Below are 22,901 nucleotides of genomic sequence, written 5' to 3'. Positions count from 1 at the left end.
AGAAAAACACAAAAACTGAAGAACTTTGATCTAATAAAGAACACCTTTATTTAAAAAAAATGTGTGTTATCTGGAAAAAATACCTGAATTTGAATTGATTTCCCTTTTAATCATCTGTGGAACTCAGACACGGAGAGACAGTTCTGGGGAATCAATCAGATGTGCTACAACTGCAAGTGCTGACATGGAAAAGGAGACAGGTGGATGACGCTTCAACCTTTTTGCCGCTTTTCAAGTGTCCAGGCACAGGTTGGGGGCATGCAATTGACCAAGCTGTGTGGCTTAACTGCAGCAGATAAGAGTTAGGTCACCAACCTGACTGTGCTGAGAATTAGGGCTGTGTAAATCTCAGGGCTGGATGGGCAGAAACACAAAAAACTTTGAGCAGGTTGTGCAGCTTGCTTGTATGTATATTAGCTGTGTTCTTAGCTATCTACCTAGGGTTCAGCTTCAAATGTCTGCAACAAAAATGTTTTTATTCATTTTTGTCAATGCAATTATTTAATTTTAGCAGGTGTCATTTATACATCTGATGTTAATCTGCTAATAACAGGATTTTAAGGTTGGCCAAAAACTGAATGTGATATGTACAGCATAATTTGCAATTTGTTTGCAATTCTTTACAACATTGAATAGTTTTGCTGAAAAATGAAAAAAAAAAAAAATCCACAGGATTCATGTAGGACCACCCGAGGAGCAAGAAAATGTAGTGCTTATTAGTGTATGATCAATTTTCTTCCATCAGGATTTGCAAAAAAAAAAAAAAAAGGTGAATGGACAGAAAGAAGCTATAATCAAAGCTACTGCTTTGAATTTGGATTTAAGATAATCTAGACAACATACACTGGAATTTCCAAATGTATCACAAAAAAAAAAAAAACACTGATAAAAGAAAACCAATGTAGGAAGGGAAAAGGCAGAATGTTTTGCTAAGTTTGCACTCCAGGTCACCAGCTGAAATACAGGAATTTCACCTTCCTGGTTTCTTGCTAGTTTCACACTGTGCTGCCTCTTACAGCAAATCGAGGTACACTTTAAGCGGCCCAGTACAGAAGACGACTATCTTCCCTAGTCTTTTCCGCTTCACATTCTACATAACCAGTCTCTCAGCTCTGATAATGGGTAACTGAGAATAGGTTTTTTTTTTTTTTTTATTATACAAACAGGCTTTGCAACAGGTAAAATCTGAAGCTGGACTCTAAGCAAACAGCTAAAACACAGCTGAAATACACAAGACCAGTCTTATCTGCCTAAAGGAATTGCAATTCTGTCTATCCACTTTTACCATTACTACACCTGTGCCTCACAGCACATACTGGAGGTTGAAGGCAAAAGCAACACAGTTCAAGTCATTTGCTCACTTTCTTCCGTCAAATACCTGTGCATGCAGCAGAGCTTGATTAGATATTGTTGGCCTTCCCTCTCCCTTTGTGGTGCTGTGCATAGGATGACAGAGACCAAAAACGCATTTAGGGCTCTTTCACACGGCCGCTCCGATTTTTTATTCCGCTGCGGCACTTTTTTTTTCACGGACACGTCCGCTCCATATGTCCGCATATCATCCCTTCCGTTTGCGGATGATATACGGATATAATGTAGGTCTATGGGGATTGCGGATGTCAGCGGATGACACCGCTGACATCCGATTTTGCATCCTTTCCGGTTTTTTTAAACGGAAGAAAAATAGGGTTCTGTTCCATTCCAAAAAACTGTACAGAACTGAAAGGACAAAAATCGGATGTCAGCGGATGGTCACCTGCTGCAGTTTTAATTTCAGGGTGAAAACAGAAAGCAGCACAGGTCTGCACCTGATTAACAGAGGGAATATGTCCCCCTATATTTTTATAGGGGTTCCCGCAAAGTGTAGTCCTGTTGTAGGGGATGAGAGCTGTCAGCAGAAACCGAAGTCCGATTCCCCAATGGAGTTGCTCTCTCATTGGCTGAACTAGTGAGAATTAAACTATTGCTGCCTTTTCTGTCTCATGTGATTCTGCAGTTTTCTGGCAAGAAAAGCAGCTACATCCATTAAACTGGGGATGCATTTTGGGAATTCAAAATCACCAGTGTAACATGACTTGTGAACCAGGTGCTCCATTGCAATGGATCCAGTCACATGGTGACAGCTTCTACCAAAATAGTTCAGCCTTCAGATAGCTTACTTTGAAAAAATAAACCTTTATTGTGCTGGGTGGGGTGTGCTGTGCTGGAACGTTACACTCAAAATACGGGTGTAACATGTTCCAAAGTTGAACCTTTCTGACCTGTCTGCTCCACTAGAAAGCTTTCAGTAAAGAGTGTGAGAGGAGACAAGTGTAGTGCGTGGCCTGTACATTCTACATTCTGAGTCATACACTGAACTTCCACTTCTCATACTCTGTTAATTTTGCCGAGTGCAACGTTTCCCAATGATGTCTATGGATTTGTCCACTTATTACAGGCAGAAGAACCTAGTGTACAATATGGTAGTTACAAGTATGTTCATTTCCAAAATCAGCCTCACCTCACAAATTCTGGAACTTGGCTTTGAATAGCCAGACTAAGTCTTGTTTCACACTTGGTCGCTCCGACTTAGGGGGCGACCTGTGAAGTCGCGTACAGCGCGACTTGCACGGACTTCATAAAATGAATGTCAATGCAAGTCACCTCCAGGTCGCCCCGAAGTAGTACAGGATCCTTTTTCTAAGTTGGAGCGACTTGTGTCGCTCCTATTAGAACCGGTCCTGTACTACCCAATGACCGCAACGGTGCACGACTTGCCAGGCTGACCAAATCGACTGACAAGTCGTATTAGTGTGAACCGGCACTAAGGGAGGGATTACAAAAAAGAAAATACCATTTAATGTTTGTGTACTGTTAAGCAGTATCCATTTGGTGTATCAAAATACAAGACATTTTATTTTTATTTTTTATTAAAGCGGAGTTCCACCCACATTTTACAATGCCCTCCATGCAGCACTTGTGTGCATCCTAACAATGAATTGGCAATTATTTTTGTTTTCCCGGTTTACTTACCTTCTTTATGGAGCAAAATCTTTTCACTTCCTCCTTATGTGGCCGCGGCCAACTACGTCATTTCTGGCTTTGCATTGGCTCCTGGGAGAGGAGTGTCATCAATCTCAGGAGTCAACGGGGTATGGAAACCTGGCCTGCAAGCTGTGGGACTCGCTTGCAACACACTGCGCATGCGCGAAATCCCAGAGGAGGGACACTACGGCTTCAGATGCCCACGCTGTACAATAACTGCTCAAAGTAAGTAATTCATGCTGCGATGTAAACAAAACAGGGGACAGTTTACTGGATGTCTTTATTTAAATGCACGAGCCCTGACTATTCTATGGGTATTTTTAGCTTAAAAAAAATAAATAAATAATAATTTGGCTGGAACTCCGCTTTAACTGCTTGGCATGGCATCCGGCGGTAGTTACAACTTACCAGGTAGCTGATGTAAGGCAGATACTGATAGGTAAGAAAAGGTTCCCCATAGAGATGAGCCATATGCATCAGGCACTCCAGCACAGGCCTTGACACCTGATCACCGTACACCAACCTCTTGACATTTAGTGGGCTATTTTCCTCCATGTTAGATAGAAACTGATGTCTCTGGTGACCTGCATACGATAGGGATCATGCATATATTAACCCTGCAATTTTTCGATTGAAAAAACAGATCCATATTTTTTCTGTAACGCTTTTAACAAAATGTAATTTCATCAAAATTTTTCAAGTTAATACTAAACGTAACTGAGAGAACTGGCCTTCCATCCTCAAAGCACATTGCAGGTGAGGTCTATATTCAGTTTGTGCTTTGAAGTTGTGTATTACACTGTTAACTAGCAATGCAAAACAAATCGACAAAATAAAGAAACCACTAAGTACTGAAAAAAAAAAAAAACACAACATGGATGATTGGGAGTTACAGCTGAAATGCATAAGGTTGACCATACATGGACTGATTTTTGGATAAAGATTGAACTATTGCAAACCAGACAAGAATATAAACTTAAAAAATAAGTTCACATTTTCATAATATGTTACACCCATATACCGGGTGTAAAATGTAACACGTCATGAACAGACTGCCCCCCCTATTCCCGTTGTGACAGCTAGCGGGGTTCTTCTCTCTCTCCCCCCCCCCCTTAGCTGTCCCCGCCCGACCAGCCGCGTCACTAATTGACAGGGCTCTGTGCCTTAGCGGCTGTCGGATTGTAGTTTTCAATGAACTACCACGACTCTGTGGAGCATTGTTGTAGTGCGTTCATTCTTCCCGTCAGATTGTGTCTGCTTACCCATACGGGATATACAGGCAAGCAGATACACTGGCAGATCTGCTGGAAACCTGCAATGTTTTACAGGCTCCAAAAAATATATAAATGCACATTTATTTACCTGCAAAAAAATATGCATTTATTATTTTTTCCCAAAAAGTGAACTTATCCTTTAAAAAGTTCACCTGATCTGACGTATGCCTGTTCACCCTCCTCTAGCCCAGCAGACATCCCAGGCTTAGGGAAAACAGGAACTGACCAGGTTGGATTTTTCATGTCTGATCACTACAAGTTTGCAAAACAAAAGCAGCCATATCAAACTTGAACAACCAGCTTTGTCTATAGAAAGCTGCAGTTTTGAGGCTGAAGGGTTTGTGAGCAGAGCAAGGGCATGCAAAAAGTTATCACAGGGCAGGCAAAACAATCAGTTCTAGCTCCATTTACAGATCTAGTGGTCCAATTTTTAACAAAACTATAAGATCTAAAATATTTAAACAAGGCAGTAACTGGATTTTTGTAATAAAAATAGTAATCATACATGAGTGCACTGATTGGGATTTGCTATGTGAAGCATGTGAGACAGCAATTTCTTAAAATAAGAGACAAACAATTACCAACATAACAGGACGTGAGTAATCGTAGCAGATTCCTGCCAATGCAGCGGGAGGTCACAGTTGGACCTAGCTTGGCTGAAAGCCACCTTACCATCTTACAAGCTGTATCTGCAAAACAAAAGTGCACCCAGATAAAAAGTACAGTACACAGGAAACTATCCTGATAACGTTAAAACAAAGCAAAGTAACCAAGGTTGAAAAAGTTTTGTAGTAGACAGAGTTGAAGGAATTAAAAACAGGGGTGCTTAACCTTTTGAAGAGCGAGGGCCACCTAAGTGATTTGGTAACCGGTCCCAGGCCACAATGAACTATATGGTTTTACTGCCCCCAAACCAAAAATGTAAACAATCCCTTACTGTCTAAGCCCCCTATAAGGCTGCTTCACACTGATACGCTGCAGTTTATCTGCACCTGCAATTTTCCTGCGCTGAGAGATGGGCCAAACCTGCAAAATATAATAAAAATCTATGGCTCAGTCCAGCTAACCCGCAGGAAAGCTGCAGTGTGAAAGCAGCCTAATAGTGGTTAACCCCTTTTACAGGTGTTGTTATGCCCACTGCTAGAAGCTATTATGCCCAGCATATGTGTTAATACACTGACTTTTTCCTCTTTCAGCTGCTGCTGACATCGCTCTCCAGGCTGCTAGAAAGGATTAGAGGCAGAGTGCACTTTGGTATCACTCCGCCTGGTACAGGAGCTGAAGCTACAGAGGAAGCATCCGTTTATGCAGCTCCTACTGCCAGCAATGCCTCACTGCACTCTAAGGGCTCTTTCACACGGGCGATCAGTTTTTATTCTCCGCTTCGGTCCTTTTTTTTTTTTTTCACGGAGTGGATGACACTTGTGTCATCCGCTCCGTATGTCCGCATATCATCCCATCCGTTTGTGGATGATATACGGACATAATGTAAGTCTATGGGCATTGCGGATGTCAGCGGATGACACCGCTGACATCCGATTTTGCTTCCTTTACGTTTTTTGAACGGAGGAAAAATAGGGTTCTGTTCCGTTCCAAAAAACGGAACAGAACTGAAAGGAAGAAAATCGGATGGTATTCCGCTGACATCCGCAATGCCATTGACTTACATTATGTCCGTAAATCATCCGCAAAAAAAATAGGATGATTTGCGGACATACGGAGCGCCCATGTGAAAGGGCCCTTAAGATTGCAGGCCACATCAGAGGGCTCCGCGAGCCACAGGTTGAACACCCCTGCTTTAAAAAAGAACCACAAATCTTAAACACAAACTAATGCAATTATAAAAAAGCATACTGTGTCAAACATTACAAAAAAATACTCAGTTTTTAAATCCCAATTTAGTTTACATTATTAAAAGGCATGATGCACAAACACATAGTTTTATACTATCGAAACGCAAACTGTATATTAGTTAAAAGACTCGATCATCTAGTGGACCTAGCTTTATGCAGGCATATAACTACAGAACGTTCTAAATATTTTTTTATTTTTAAGACAAACAGGACAGGCGTAAGAGCAAAACATTATAACAGCAAGTATAAAAATGTGCTTATTGAGGAGACAATTCAGTGCCAATTTGTGAAGAACCATGAATGCCTATGAAACACAATAGTCTTATGCTGCTTTTTTTTCCATGATAGAAGAAATGTCAACGTCTATGAATGAAATGGTGTATAAAGTAGAAAAAGGTAGCATAATGAATGTTGAAAAAGTAATAAAAAAAAAAAATTGACAGCTACATATTAATAAAAGGGTAGTTAAAAGTAGTTAGAATAAATCTAACAGAACATAACCACCAGCAGAAGTTATAGTTCATCATATAATAAATAATGATATCATGTATTATACCTGCATATATCAAAAAAAGAAGGGTTTTAAGGCACACCTATTCACCTAGATAGAGTGGGGTCATGAGTAGTCGGTGAAGGTGATAAAATGTTGAGTTTGCCCAGGGATCCTTTCACTTTCGCACTGAAACCAAGTAATGTAAAAATAAGCATGGTCTCTCTCAACTGATCCCTTGGTTATTCTAGGCCAAAAAGTTAAGCCATTTACCTTCTTTTTTTTTTTTCTAATAGATAGGTTTGTGTCATGAGGCATACAGGTTTTCTAAAAGCATTATTTTGAACAAATATGATTTTAGACTTGTTAAAGTTGGAAATTACGGTAGGAGCCATTTAGAATACTTTTTTTTATTCCGAAGAGAAATCGGTTTCCATATGGTTAGTGAAGTGGCACTCTACATTGCCTGCATTATAAAAATAGACCAATCATTGTGTTTAGGAGTCTCAAAATTCATGAGAGGTTTTTTTTTTTCCCCATTTACTTTGACTGGGCAAGACTAAATGGTTGGATTAAAGTGAGGAACTGGGTATTACATTTTAAGACACGAAATAAGTGAGGTGGTGAAGGTCCAGTATGCTCGATGTACAACATGATCTTGAACTGGACCTCTCTAAGTCAATACCACCACCTTTCTCAAGCATATCCAACCAATCAATAGCAATATTCTTAATGGTCTATTAAAAAAAAGGTATTGTTGACATGTGGCATAGGCATAAGGCCACCAGTTTTTAATTTCAGACAGTACAGGTGCATCTCAAGAAACAAGATTAAAAAAAAAAAAAAAAAATGTGATTTTTGACTTACCCTAAAATCCATTACTCTGATGTTCATTGACAGACACAGCTCTTCATCTTCAGGACCGTAGGGTTATGCTGTCCCCTACAGGAGAGGGACACTAGGCAGAGAAATGCTTGAGCACATCTATGGGGCAGTGCCTGGGGGTATACTCTCACTTCCTGCTATAGGTATTCAGTTTTGTAACAAGCAGCGTCAAAAGAAAAAAAAAAACAAACAACTCCAAAGAGGGGGCGGGTGCTGTGTTCATCAATGAACATCAGAGAAATGGATTTTATGGCAAGTCAAAAATACCATTTTATCTTTCGTTTATTGATGGACAAAGCTCTTCATTTTCATTACCGTAGGGACGTCCCAAAGCAGTCAAACATGAGGGGTGGGAACAGCAGAAAAACTTCCCAAAGGCTAAAACAAACCCAACCAGGTAACATGGAGCACAACTGAAAAAAAAAAAAAAAAAACACCCTAAAAGAGGAGAAATCCTCTAAACAGCAGCCTGCAACACTTTGCAGCCAAAAGAAGCATCCGCAGATGCCAACACATCCACTTTATAAAACTTTGTAAATGTGTGCACAGACGACCAAGTGGCCGCTTTGCAAACTTGCACTACTGACGCCTGATAATGGAAGGCCCAGGAGGAACTAAGCACCCAAGTAGAGTGCACCCTGACAGGGAAAGGAGGAACCTGACCCTTAATAGAATAAGACTGAACCACAGTCTGCCTGATCCATCTGGAAATGGTTGCAGCAGAAGCAGCCAGCTCCTTGCGAGGTCCATCCGTGAGGACAAACAGTGAGTCTGACTTTCGAAATGACTCCGTAGCTGCCAGGTACACCCTGACTGCCCGAACCACATTCAGGGAATGCAAGGCAACTTCCTTAGAATGCTTAGGACACAGGCAAGGCAACTCAATGTCTTCATTCAGATAAAAATCGGAGACTTTCTTTGGAAGGAACGTTGGCCCTGTCAAAGAACCACATTATCACTATGAACAACTAGATAAGGTGAACGGCAAGACAGCCCTGCCAGATCAGATAACCTGCACCGAAGTAATAGCCACCTTCTTGGACAATGCAAGCAGGGGAATCTCCCGAGGATTTTCAAAGGGAGGTTTCTGAAGAACTGTCAACACCAAATTGAGATCCCACGGTGGCAATGGAGACCGTACCAGGGGAGCCAAGTGTCTCACTCCCTGTGAAGGAGTCGCGGCAGAAGCTTTACAGGAGGAAAGGGGTATATCAGACGATAATGACTCAAGAAAGCCACTAGGGCATCTGTGGCGTCGGCTAGAGGGTCCCGAGACAGTGTCACAAACCTCTGAACTTTCATGTTGAAGCGAGAGGCCAACAGGTCCACCTCGGGAGTACCCCACCAGAGACACAACTGACTGAACACCTCCGTATAAATAGACCATTCTACCTGGTCCAACGCCCGTCGACTGAGATAGTCTACCTGCCAATTTTCCACCCCTGGAATGTGTACAGCAGAGAGGGCTGGAACAAACCGTTCTGCCCACCTTAGAATGTCTACTACTTCCCGACCTGCCAGCACACTTCTTGTGCCCCCTTGGTGATTGGCATAGGCCACAGCTGTGGTTATGTCCAATCGAATCCGTACCGGACATCCTTGGAGGTTAACTGTCCAATGATCCAGGCAAAGCCTGATCGCTCAGAGCTCCAGTATATTGATCGGTAGCCTGGACTCCTCCAGAGTCCAGACCCCTTGAGCACAATCCGTGCCGAGGACGCCTCTCCACCCAGACAGGCTGGCATCCGTGGTGACAACCGTCCGGGACAGGGGAAGAAAGGATTTTCCCTGAAGAAGTACTGGAGAACAAAGCAACCAAACCAGGGGCCCCCTTGTTCTCCAGGTCAACATGAACAGATTGTCCAAGAGACTGAGGATCCTTGTTCCATTTTACCAGAATCTCCTTTGCAGAGATCTCGTGCGAAACTGTGCAAATGGAAGTGCCTCGAAGGTAGACACCATCAGGCCCAGCACCCACATGCAGGTCCAAAGAGATGACCGTCTGCTGGACAGCAGAAGCCGAATCGCCTCCTGCAACTTCTGAAGTTTTGCCACAGGGAGGAATGCTCTGGCTGAGGCCGAGTACAGAGTCAGTCCCAAATATTCCAGGCTCGTGGATGGGACCAGAGCAGACTTCTGAAAATTTAGAATCCAACCAAACTCCCTCAGCGTTTGCAGAGTGATCTCCAAGTTGGCCAACAGGGCAGTCGAAGACTCTGCTCACAAAAACAGATCGTCCAGGTACACCAGTATAGCGATCCCCCGCTGACACAATAATGCTAGAACCAGGTCCAACACTTTTGTGAAGACCCGAGGAGCAGAGGGGAGACCAAAGGGTAATGCCACAAACTGATAATGCTCCTCGATCACAGCAAAGCGGAGGAAGAGCTGATGGGTGATACAAATTGGAATGTGAAGATAAGTGGATGTAAGAAGGTCCCCCTGATGTAGGGATGCTACCACTGTGCGAGTTGACTCCATTCAAAACTTCTGTACCCACACAAAGCAGTTTACCGCCTTGAGGTCCAGAATTGGACGCACCTTGTCATCCATCCTGCGAACCATAAACAGGTTTGGATAGAAACCCTGAAAGCGTTCTGACATCGGAACCGGGACCAACAAGTCTTGCACTGCCCCATAGCGTTCCTGTAAGCGATCTGGGGATAAGTGCAGGTTGGAAGGAAAAAACCTTGCTGGCGGGTGTAATCGAAACTCGATCTTGTAGCCGGATTGAACGACTTTGTGGACCCACTTATCCTGAATGAGGAAGGTCCATGGGTCATAAAACAGCAACGATGTCCCCAAACCCCTGATATGGGTGAGGGTGCCCCTTCATGCGGAGGAGCTTTTGTCCGCAGGCCTGACAGACCCCGCTCTTGGTTTACCCCGACCAAGACATATAGCTATTAGCACTAGAGACCAAGGATTTCCCACTGCCGAATCACCGCCCATCTGAGCTCCAAAAACATGGCCCCTGCTATTTTTAATGAGATACTATAGGCAAATGGCCGCTGAGGCTACACCAACATGGCCGTTTATCTGTAGCAAACCAGCCTACAAGAAAATGGCGGCCCAGGGCTCCCAGGGGGACCCACAGCCGGAAAAAAAATGATCCCACCAAGAAGGGGGGCCCAGACAGGCGCCCCCACCAGGCCCATTCCCCTCAAGGAGCAATCGTTTTGGGCACCGGCATCACGCTCCCCCCCCAACCCCCATTGCCAGTGCCGAACCCCAATTCACTTAAGAAAAGCCATGTCCACCCCAGGGTGGGTTGAGCAGTGGGGGGCCACAGAGACCACCAGGCTAGGGGGAGGTGAGACGCGATTGTAAAGCATAGGACTCGGGAGTCTGATTATCCCATGGAGGGGCCAACATCCACCCCAAAACCCCGCCGGGGTAGAGGGGGGGGGGGGACAGCTACTTACCACACCAGTAACCGGGTGGGCACCGCTCTGGACAGGACACCACTCCATGGTAATGTGGGTGCTGTCGGCCAGGAGGAACGCTGTGAATCAGGCCAAAGCCACTTCATATGCGCCCTCGCGAGACGTTTACCTCGCAGGCCAGCCCCCGTTCCAGAGGGGCTATGTCGTAGCCAACCTAGCGCGGAGCTGTAGTCTGCATGCGCTCGCTGGCCGGACTAGGGGGACCTTAAGGATCTAGATTATCTAGTTTGTTGCCCAGTCCGGCAGTCAATAATAGATTCTCACAGGAACAAAATAATTAAAGAAAAAAAATAGCTAGGACCAGAGATCCCAGCAAGAAACTAGGTCCTTAGAAACATAGAATGTGTCGGCAGATAAGAACCATTTGGCCCATCTAGTCTGCCCAATATATCTGAATCCTATGAATAGTCCCTGGCCCTATCTTATATGAAGGATAGCCTTATGCCTATCCCATGCATGCTTAAACTCCTTCACTGTATTTGCAGCTACCACTTCTGCAGGAAGGTTATTCCATGCATCCACTACTCTCTCAGTAAAGTAATACTTCCTCATATTACTTTTGTGATGGTGTTCACCATCACTGGAATTTAAGGACAGATGGGTGAGGGGTTGAATTGCTTCATTTTTGTCAGCAAGGTCAATTGTTCCCTTTGCCATGAGGTTTCTGAGCAGGAAGCCCACTCCTAATATGGTCATCCCAGGAAGTTCTGAGGAGCCGGACTGTCTGGGGTGGCTCCCCATTCAACTATTGTCAGGTGGGCTAATGCTAATGACCGCACCTGTTGTCTGCTAAGGGAGGTATTGACACAGAGTAATGTGTTTTCAGGGCTCGTTAGACAACCATTGTTCTGTGTCTGACTATTGTGTACATTGATTGCCCCATGGGGCTTCTGTCTCCTTGCATTGGTCAAAGTTATCTGACCAATCACTACTGACTCATTTTCAAGCCCTCATTTGCATTGGTCAAAGCTATCTGACCAATCCCTGTTGACTCATTTCAAGCCCTCATTTGCATGGATATTCCACTTTCTGTATAAAGTGTGCTGTGTTCTTCCAATAAATTGTCTTCCTGTTTGAACTTACATACAGCCTGCTTGGTGTTTGTTCTAATGGATTCCGAACGGCACATAGCTGTAGTTTGGATCCCGGATCCTTGGTTGACCGAACCATCAGACAATGCGATCTGCAAGCTGACTGACTAGAAACAGAGGAGTGTCGGGAGAGCGGACAGAGCGAGCAAGGGTCTCGTCACAACTTTTAAACCTTTGCCCCTCTAATTTAAAACTGTGTCCTCTTGTGGTAGTTTTTCTTCTTTTAAATATGCTCTCCTCCTTTACCGAGTTGATTCCCTTTATGTATTTAAAAGTTTCTATCATATCCCCTCTGTCTCTTCTTTCTTCCAAGCTATACATGTTAAGGTCCTTTAACCTTTCCTGGTAAGTTTTTTTCCTGCAATCCATGTACTAGTTTAGTAGCTCTTCTCTGAACTCTCTCTAGAGTATCTATATCCTTCTGGAGATATGGCCTCCAGTACTGCGCACAATACTCCAAGTGAGGTCTCACCAGTGTTCTGTACAGCGGCATAAGCACTTCTCTCTTTCTACTGCTTATACCTCTCCCTATATATCCAATCATTCTGCTGGCATTTCGTGCTGCTCCATTACATTGTCTTCCCACCTTTAAGTCTTCTGAACTAATTACTCCTAAATCCCTTTCCTCAGGGATTTAGGAGTAATTATTTCAGAAGACTTAAAGGTGGGAAGACAATGTAATAGAGCAGCACGAAATGCCAGCAGAATGCTTGGATGTATAGGGAGAGGTATAAGCAGTAGAAAGAGAGAAGTGCTTATGCCGCTGTACAGAACACTGGTGAGACCTCACTTGGAGTATTGTGCGCCGTACTGGAGGCCATATCTCCAGAAGGATATAGATACTCTAGAGAGAGTTCAGAGAAGAGCTACTAAACTAGTACATGGATTGCAGGAAAAAAAACTTACCAGGAAAGGTTAAAGGACCTTAACATGTATAGCTTGGAAGAAAGAAGAGACAGAGGGGATAATGATAGAAACTTTTAAATACATAAAGGGTCCTTACTCCGGAGTAGGCAGAAAAAAAAAAAAAATACGAAATACCTATAGGAGGAAGTGGGAAAAAAAACCCCAGGGACTGCCCCCATAGGCATGCTCAAGCTTTTCTTTGCCTAGTGTCCTACTCGTGTAAGGGGCAGCATAATCCTATGGTCCTGAAGATGAAGAGCTGTGTCCGTCAATGAACGAAAGAGAAAAGTAATTTCAGTAATTTAATTCAAAAAGTAAAACTCATAAAATTCATTACACACAAAGTGATATATTTCAAGCATTTCTTTCGTTTACATTTTGAGGACTATGGATTACAGCTAGTAAAAACCCAAAACTCAGTTTTTAGAAAATAAGAATATTACATAAAACCAATAAAAAAAAAAAAAAAAAGGATAAATACAGAAATGTTGGCTTACTGAAAAAGTATAGTATGCACAAATACTTGGGCAGGGCTCCTTTTGCATTAATTGCTGCATCAAGGCGGCATGGCAGCGATCAGCGTGTGGCACTGCTGAGGTGTTATGGAGGCCCAGGTTGCTTTGATAGCAGCCTTCAGCTTGTCTTTATTGTTGAGTCTGGTGTCTCATCTTCCTCTTGACAATACCCCACAGGTTCCCTGCTGGCCAATAAAGCACAGTGATACCACGATCATTAAACCAGATCCATTGGTACTTTTGGCAGTGTGGGTCCTGCTGGAAAATGAAATCAGGATTTCCATAAAGCTGGTCAGCAGAGGGAAGCATGAAATGCTCTAGAATTTCCTGGTAGAGGGCTGCGCTAACTTTGAAATTGTTAAAAAACACAGTGGACCAACACCAGCAGAGGTCATGGCTCCCCAAACCATCACTGACTGTGGAAACTTCACACTGGACCTCATGCAACTTGGATTCTGTGCCTCTTCACTCTTCTTCCTGACTCTGGGACTTGGATTCCCAAATGAAATGCAAGATTTACTTTCATCCGAAAAGAGGACTTTTGACCACTGGGCAAAAGTCCAATCCTTTTTCTCATTAGTCCAGGTAAGACGCTTCTGACCTTGTCTCTGGTTCAGGAGTGGGTTGACACAAGGAATGCGACAGTTGTAGCCCATGTCCTGGATATGTTTGTGGTGTGTGGTTGCTCTTGAACCACTGACATCAGCCATAGTCCACTCCTTGTGAATCTCACCCAAATTCTTGAATGGCCTTTCCTTTACAATCCTCTCTCTCTATTATCCCTGTTGCTTGGGCACCTTTTTTGATCTCACGTTTTCCTTCCATTCAACTCTACCTTAATATACCTGGACAACTGTCAAGTAGACAGTCATCCCCATTATTGTGTAACCTACTGAACCAGACAGAGACCACTTAAAGGCTCAGGAAACCTTTACAGGTGTTTTAAATTAATTAGCTGATTAGAGTGTGACACCATGAGTCTACAATATTGAACTTTTTAACAATATTCAAAAAATCTGAATTTTGGGTTTTCACTCGCTGTAATTCATAACTGTCAGAACTAAAATAAAGAAATCCTTAAAATATATCACTCTGTATGTAATGAACCTATATATGTGTCACTTTTTTATTTGAATTACAGAAATAAATGATATTTCTGATGATATTCTAATTTTTTGAGATGCACCTGTATATCCACAACAATTATTTTCCCTCTGGGTGGGTTTTTCTTAAAGCAAGGGCAATTGGTTTAGTTAACTCTAGTTAAAAGTAGACTAAATGTGCCCTAGGAAAATGACTGTTTGCATTGCACAAGTAGATACGGGTCCATGTTCCAATTTCCCCTCATTCCCTGTCCTTATGACGACAACAAGTCACTAAGATAGGAAGTAAAAAAGAGAAAAAGAGATTGAAAGAAATTGTGGATAGGTAGAATTGGGAATTCTTATACAGACATCTTGCTGCCAGAATTCTCAAGAGATAGCAGCAAGTCATTCAGTTTAATCTACTTCTAGCTCTTCGAGCTTCCAGTTCTTATTTTACATGAATAATACATTATATAATAAAGTAAGCAGGTTTCTAGAATTATAAATGATGAAGAATAATCTTACCTATTAAAATCTTTTGTTCTTTTTCTTCTGTCTGATTATTTAAATCGGGTTCTTCCTCTTCCAGTTCTTGGCTTTCACTGGCTACAACTGTATCAGTTGAAGCTTCTGTGTTGACTGAGAGGGTTATTTCTGAAAGGCCAGGAGAAGAATCCCGCTCTTCCTCTTCTTCAGACTCCTCACTTTGTTTTAAGTCTTGACTACTATCTCCAGACTTCATGCTACTTTTTTCTCTGAGGGAGTCACTATCTGCCACTTTCTCATCTCCTAGGGAGACTTCACTTGCACTGCTTTTGTCACTTAACCTTCCAAGGCTTAGAGACTCTGGTTCTTGAGTATGAAGGGCATCATTGACAAATAGTCCACCTTGAAAGTCCTCATTTTCTGCTAGGTAAACTTGATCATGAAAGCTAACCCCAGAAGTATAGTCTAAGAGTTCATGGGAAGAGCCACTATGGTCTACGCTATTCTGCAGACCGTCACCAAATTCACCAGCAACTGGGCTCTCCCCACCACTTTCCTCGTCTTCAGCCGTTCCAGACAACAATTTTCCTTCATCTCCTGAACTTTCTACTCCAACAAGTATTTGAAGCACATGATTAAGTAAACTGGAAAGAAATGCCTGCAAACCCAGGCGAACTATCAACTGGGCTACAAAGCAATCTGTGTACAGATAAAATCTTCCATGGATAAATGAAGGGTTTTCATATGCACCAATGAGTGGCTTCAATAAATACTTGTTTGTGTTTTTTGGGCCCAAAGCTTTGGCCACAGGCTCAAAAAGATACCATGCTGCATAAACAGCCGTACTTCCTTCAGTCATTAGTGACAAGACAAATGGAAGAATTATTTCTAATCCTTCAGGAGTAATATCACAAAGAATTCCATCTATTTGCTGCCACAACTGGAACACAAGCTCACGACCTTGGCTGTCATCTTCTGTTCTGCGTGACTGATAGGTCAAGATGAATTTATGCAAGTTAGGGAAGTACTTAGGGAAAGGAATGGTTGAGCAAAATGGACTTAGGAGCTGAGAGGGAGATGGTGGAGGAAGACCGTTAGAAATGTGAGGAAACTCAAACAGTTTGACCTGTGTCTCAATGTCCACAGTGCTAAAAAGCTCTTCATCTGGAGCATGTAGCTGTAAAAAAGACTCAAGCATCTGTAGAAGAGGTGTAGGAATCTCTTTCATGTGATGTTTTCCAAGATTGCGAACTAAAATATATCGTTCCAAAAGTGGGGATTTAGGGGCCATAGTGTGGATTCTTGGGGCAAAAACAATTTCTGCCATCATAACACCCAAAGCTTGTATATCGCTCTGAAAAAGATCTAAAAGGCTCAGTGGATGCTTGTTGTTAGATTCTTTCACTGGAAGTATGGTGCTATGCAAACCACGAACTAAAAAATTGTCAAGTTTTTCCAGTTCTTCCAAAGCTTGAATAGGATTAAAACCTTCAGGCAATGAGATCTTTCCACAGTTTTCTTCTGAGGCAATCTTGAATGGCCTGTTTGACCTAATAGGAGGAGATCTGCTTTCACCTGAGAAGTTACTGGAACTAGTAATTTGGTGAGAGGGAATAGTGGCCTGATCAACACCCTTTCCTGAACTTCCTAGCGCATCAAGAGCCTCAGTTCCTTGCTCTAGATCATCATCTGCTGTGCTCTCTTTATCGCTGGTCCAATGACTCTCACAAGCAGTGGCTTCCAGCACAAGACCATTGACAGTATGTTTGTTATTAGATGCAGTCATCTCAACAATGCTATGTCTAGATGTAACTACAGCAGGAGCTTCAAAAAGAGAATAACTAGGCCCAAGAAGACGTTTGGGATGGGGCTGATCAAACAACTGTACAACGCCGTAACACGTCAAGTTAGTGTGATTATCCACCAGGTGAAGACAGACATTTTTTTCTTTCACTGCATTCTTCCCAGTCAGCTTGTACCCAAAAGTAAGGTCTATCCAGTGATGAAGATCTTGAGACACATCTCTGCTTTCTAAAAGTGCTCGGTGTACATTTATGAAATCTTCATATGAACTGCACCATGATGGAATGTCTAGATCTGGCATATCTGCATGAATGGATTTGAATATTGTAGGTTCTGAGAAAAATTCTGGAATGCACTCATCTGGAGTCCATGCCTGCATACGTTCCATGCTAGCTGGATATTCATTTGGTTCCCACTGAGAACGCACATGATTACAAAGGACAGCTTTTGGGGTTCTTCTAGCCTTATATACATAGTATGTAATATCTGAAAGAACATCAGAGATATGGTGAGGAACATGCAACTGATCTGAACTGCCACCACCTGCTACAAATGCCTGTTTTGTCATCTCATATGTGAATTCTAGTTGCTTGTCCCCTTTGTTTAAACGGAACTTGGATTTTTTCAGGTCTCTAAATTTGCCGTTTTTAGTAGTGAAATCAACAACCCAAGGTAAAACTGGATGGTAATTTGGATCTCCCTGTCTTCTGCCAGCCAGTTTATTCAGATACATAAGGTAGTCAAAATTGCTAACCCTTCCATGAATCCAGTCAATAACCATGTCTTTCAGCTCACCATTGCACGACACACACAGTGCACTTGATTTTACTTGATCCATGCTATCTGATGAATCTGCTCTACTACTCAATGAGCTTTCAACTTTCCTTTCATAATCAATAAAATTAGGCCTTAGCTGACTGCAAAGTTTTTCATCAACAGCCACGTTGCATAATGAAATGGATCCACTTGATAAGCCTGCTAAGTGACATGCCTTCATGGCCTGGAGAATATTATACAAAATAAAAAGTACTTTGGCATGACTGTTTGCGAGCTTAGCAGGGCTAAATGTGATAGCATCATATAATGAATACTGCATATATGGCAAGATAATATACAACATGCCAGATGATTCCAGCAAAGCTTCAGCTGGGACAATATTGGGGCAAGAAGGAGCTCCAACAAAACTGGCACTTTCTTTGGAAGGAGACAGACTGGTAGATGCTTTGTTTGTGACAATGAAAGGGCAACCATAGATTTTCTGGAGAGACAACTTTAGAGCATCCAGGGCCTGCATGCTTGGCACTTTAGTTACATTTTCATAGGGCTGCACATAACTCCTTTGGGCTTTGAACCACATGTTCTTATAGTTTTGTTGGGCCACATTGTTCATAAAACTAAACAATGATGCACAGTCCCCATTCTGTCCTTGTAGGAAGCCATTGTTTAGAGCCAATGAGTAGGCCAGCCTACTTTTTCTCAGTCCATGAATCTCTAACCTTGTCCAGCCAGCAGGTAATTTCTGGACTGAACGCTGCAAAAATGTCTTAATTTCTACACTGCTAAACCCTTCAAGCTTGGGGCATTGCGATGGAATGGTTTTGCGTTCTTTCAGGTTGAAAAGCCATTTTTGAGATACAAAAGCAATTACATGACTGCCAGCTTCAGATATAGCAAGTTGCTTCTGATCAATGCCAAGGTCCTTTTCAACAGAGTCCATTAACCACTCCATATTTGGCAAAGGAGAATTTGTGTTTTGTCACATTTTAGTATTTTGATGCTGTGAATAAAAAAAGAAATAAAAATAAGATACACACATTAGAAATAGGTACATTTTCAATGGTTTTACTTTAGTCTTAATAAAAAAAAAAAAAATAAAAAAAAATTCTCCAGGACAAAATGTTTTCTAGCGAGTATGGTCTCTACCTACCGAAAGGGTTAAAACATCTGCTAGTTTTTTTGTTCTCTGTATCTTCTTGGGGAGATTTCCCTTCATCTGCAGTACCATCGGCACAAGGAAGCAAGCAGAAATCTCTTAAAAGTGAGAAAAATCATCTCTTTTGGAGTTTCCCTCACCTTTGAGTCCCAATGATAATGGTCAACAGGACAAAGAGAGAGGGAAGAGAAAGTTCCCTGCAGCACATATACAACAATACTAAAAATAATAAAATTGGGCTTTAGATACCCTTGAAGACAGGGAACTTACAGTGTATTTTGTTTTTGTTTTTTTGGATACAGAAAGGAATAGTTAAAAGGGAAGAGGAGAATATACTTCCCTTTTAGTCCTAGAGTTTCAATAGGAAATCACACAAAAGTGAAGGGGATTCCCACTTTACAGTTTTCACTGTAACATTTGTCAGTGTCACTTTTGAATGATTCACCCATGGCTCTTGCTCTGTTGAAAATTAAAATTTTTGCTTTTTACCTTACTTTCATTTTTGGTGACAAGGACCACCAAGGCAAATAGGAGGTCTAAAAGGGAAAAAAAAAAAAACACCCACAACACACTTTGCAGGTAGTCTAACCCTTCTCCACTTTAAATCCACCCCCCCCAAAAAAAAAAAAAAAAAAGTGCTTTTACATACACTATCTGTAGTGAACAGCTTACCACAGAGAATATTGTAAGATTTGCTAATGATCTGACATTAACCACTTTAGCCCCAGAAGGTTTTACTCCCTTAATGACCAGGCCATTTTTTGCAATTCGGCACTGCGTATATTTAACTGACACTTGCATAGTCGTGTGAGGCTGTACCCAAAATACAATTGATGTCCTTTTTTCCCCACAAATAGAGCTTTCTTTTGGTGGTATGTGATCACCTCTGCGGATTTTAGATTTTGCACTATAAACAAAAAAGAGCGACAATTTTGAAAAAAAAAAAAAAAAACACAATATTTTTTACTTTCTGCTATAAAACATTACCAATAAAAAAATCAAATGTTTTTATCAGTTTAGGCCAATTTGTATTCTGCTACATATTTTTGGTAAAAAAAAATCCCAAAAGGCGTATATTAATTGGTTTGCGCAAAAGTTATAGCGTTTACAAACTATGGGATAGATTTTTGGACTTTTTATTTAATTTTTTTGCTGTTTTTATTAGTAATGGCGGCGATCAGCGATTTTTGGCGGGACTGCGACATTGCGGCAAACAAATCTGACACTTTTGAGGGACCAGTGACACCAATACAGTGATCAGTGCTAAATAATATGCAATGTTACTGTATAAATAACACTGGCAGGGAAGGGGTTAATACTGGGGGTGATCAAGGAGTTAAGTGTGAGCCTAACTTGTGCTTACTAACTGTGGGGGGGGGGGGGGGGAGAGGGCTCTGTGACAGGCACACAGAGATCGGTGTTTTTCGGTTTATCTGATTGTGCTTGTCTGACAGGAGAGCCGTCTGCCTTGTTTACATTGACAGGAGAGCCGCCTGCCTTGTTTACATAGGCAGGCGGCTCTCCCGTCAATCTCTCTGAAGATCATGGGAGGCCGGCAGTGATCACACTCGCTCCTCCCGCGGTTTGGCTCCCGCTGTGTCTAATCAAAGTGGGAGCACGGCTCCAGCGCCACGAGACCACGTGCACACAATCTCGTAGATCTACGTGACTATGTGCAGCCGAGCTGCTCTGCCGCAGTAAATCTGCGTGGGGCGGTCGGCAAATGGTTAAGGAACTTAAAGCATAATACAAATTAGTAGTAAAAAATGACAGCTCAGAAGGAGCCACTGTACTAACGTCTATCTCCCCTGCTGTGCTACTGTGTTCTGACAGGGAGACAGCGCCCCCACCAGAACACCTCCGGTCAGCGCTCTTAGCCATTGGCTGAGCACGCTGATCGGCAGACCCTTTTCAGTCATGCCCCTTTGGCAAAAGCCGGCCGCACGGCCGTCTTCTGTCTGACCAACTGTAGTACACACAGGCTGAATGTCAGCTGGGATACACGGCTCACGTGTATAAGGCTTTATTGTAGTTTCATTTTTTTATCTATTAGAAAAAGTGAGGGTGCATAAATAGTAAAACTCTCCCTTGCAGTGGGTCTTCCCCCGCACTGCATGGATTAAATGCTCGTTTAGGTCTAAGCTATTAAAAAAAGCAGTTTTACTTACCCAATCCTGTGCTCCCAAATTTTTCCTAATAAATAAAAAAGTTAAATTGCATTTAGACTTTAAAGAGGTATTAAATCCAAAACCAAAAATGTAATATATTGCAGCTTACCAATCATTAGATGTTGGTGACTGCATTCGTTTTCTTTTTTAGGTCGCCCCCCACACCGTTTTCACCTGGTGATCTGGCCAGTAACACAGCTCCCTTATTAGAGTGCCTCCACTCTGGATGAGGGAACACAGGGGGCACCATTCTACTGAAGAATTGTCAGTCTCTGAGGAGGGGAGTGTTAGATGCAGTAGCAGTTGATGTAAATACAGGCAGTCCCTGAGTTGGCTGGCTTAAGTGGTTGTAAAGTCACTGCGGAGAAATCCTGTAATCCCCTGTCTTACAGGAAGATATATACAGGAAGATATGTGCAGTATCTGAGTTTTTAAGAAAGGATTCTGCAAAATACCTTATTTTACAACGCAGTTAGGTTCTCATGTGACCTGCCGGCGCTCTCCTTTCCTAATCCGAAACACTGAGATTCCCCCCTGACAGCAGGAGAAGGAGAGGAAGAGAGTAGTGGGATGCCGCGTGTCCCTTGCCACCATTGCCTGCCACAAGATGCAGCTTCCTACTGTAGCCTGCCACCACAGCCACCAATAGATGCAATTTGCCACTTTTTAAGAGTTTAAGGCCAATTTCATTCAGGACATTCAGGAGCAGGAGGAAACCGGCACATGCACAGTTAACCTCAAAAGAGTCTGGCCTATGAGATGAAAATAGACAGACCTAGCCACGGTGATGTGGGCGGGTGGTGAGAGATGACATAAATTTCTCTACTCGGCTTTTGCAGCACCTCCAGAGCAGCCCAGCTACAAATAGGGTACGGACTAGTACCAGTACGTGGCCAATGGGTTGGGGACCCCTGCTTTACTGGATTAGAATGATGCCTCCTCCTTTGCCACCTATGGGTATTTAATTAATAGCTGAATCAACCACTTTCCACTGTGGATTGTTTAGGGATGTATTGTGCTCCTACACGGTTCATCTATTACTGCCTATGGACCCACAGTCCTTTAAATGGACCTGCTCAGCTTTGCATAGTCCCTGGATGCTCACCATTCACATCTGGTGTTCCTTACTATTGCCAGAGTGCCCGGCTCCTTCCCAGATGATGATACCACTTCCCTAGTGACAACTGCAACTGTCAAGAAATCCCATGTGCAATCTACTCCTATTGGGAGAGAACCATGGACTGAGTGGGGTTTTGTCCAGGACAAAGTAAAAGTTTAATTTTTCCTGGGCTGAATGGCACCTAGAACTCATTGCTCAACTAGACTCCTGCCAGAATGCCCCACAACTGATTCGACCAATAAGAACCAGATGAACCAGTCGTAGTTCCAGCATACCAACAGAAAATAACCTCTTCTGCAAAGACGTGGTCCCCTGAGCTGACAGTGACAGAACTGCTCCTCAAACCTGTTAAGCTGGCGGCTTGCCAGAACCTGCAAAGCCATGGGGAGAAACCAATTTCTTTGTATTCAACCTTAGGGAAAACATACACCAGTCTAAGGACTTTAACATGTTAGGATTAGAGATGTGCTGGTTTTCAGTAATGCAATAAATCGCGGTAATGCATAAGCACGGTATTGTTATCGCGGGCAGTTAAAAATACCATATTTTTCGCTCCATACACTGCCCCCGAGTCTCCCCCCGGTGTCACGACTCAGCTGTCATTTACTGAGCGGAGCCGCTACTTCCTGTATAGGTCTGGCTCACAGGCGGAGCGATATCAGATGCACTCCGCCTGTGACAGGAGGAGCCATCACAGGAAGCAGCGGCTTTGCTCTATACTGCAGCCACATGCTTCCTCCTGGGCTCAGCCGCAGAATGCCTACAAGCAAATCTCTGCAAGTACCCACTACTATTAGTGTGTACGTGTATGTATGTATGTAT

General features: G+C 42.8%; 1 protein-coding gene across 1 annotated transcript in view; it reads right to left on the bottom strand.

Moving 5' to 3' along the window:
* WDR81 (WD repeat domain 81) overlaps nt 1-18,631 on the bottom strand; it is a 90,150-nt gene extending 71,519 nt beyond the window's left edge. Inside the window, exons 1-3 of the mRNA XM_082244832.1 lie at nt 15,095-18,631; nt 4,880-4,987; nt 3,433-3,608 (exon numbers count right to left, since the gene is read on the bottom strand). Coding sequence (XP_082100958.1) covers nt 3,433-3,608; nt 4,880-4,987; nt 15,095-18,587 — 3,777 coding nt within the window. The 5' untranslated portion in view covers nt 18,588-18,631. The remainder of the gene's footprint in view (nt 1-3,432; nt 3,609-4,879; nt 4,988-15,094) is intronic.
* Nucleotides 18,632-22,901: the final 4,270 nt, after the last annotated feature.

Source organism: Pelophylax lessonae (assembly GCF_965119305.1).
Source record: "Pelophylax lessonae genome assembly, chromosome: 2".
NCBI classification, from domain to species: domain Eukaryota; kingdom Metazoa; phylum Chordata; class Amphibia; order Anura; family Ranidae; genus Pelophylax; species Pelophylax lessonae.
This window is presented reverse-complemented; position numbering and strand designations above follow the sequence as displayed.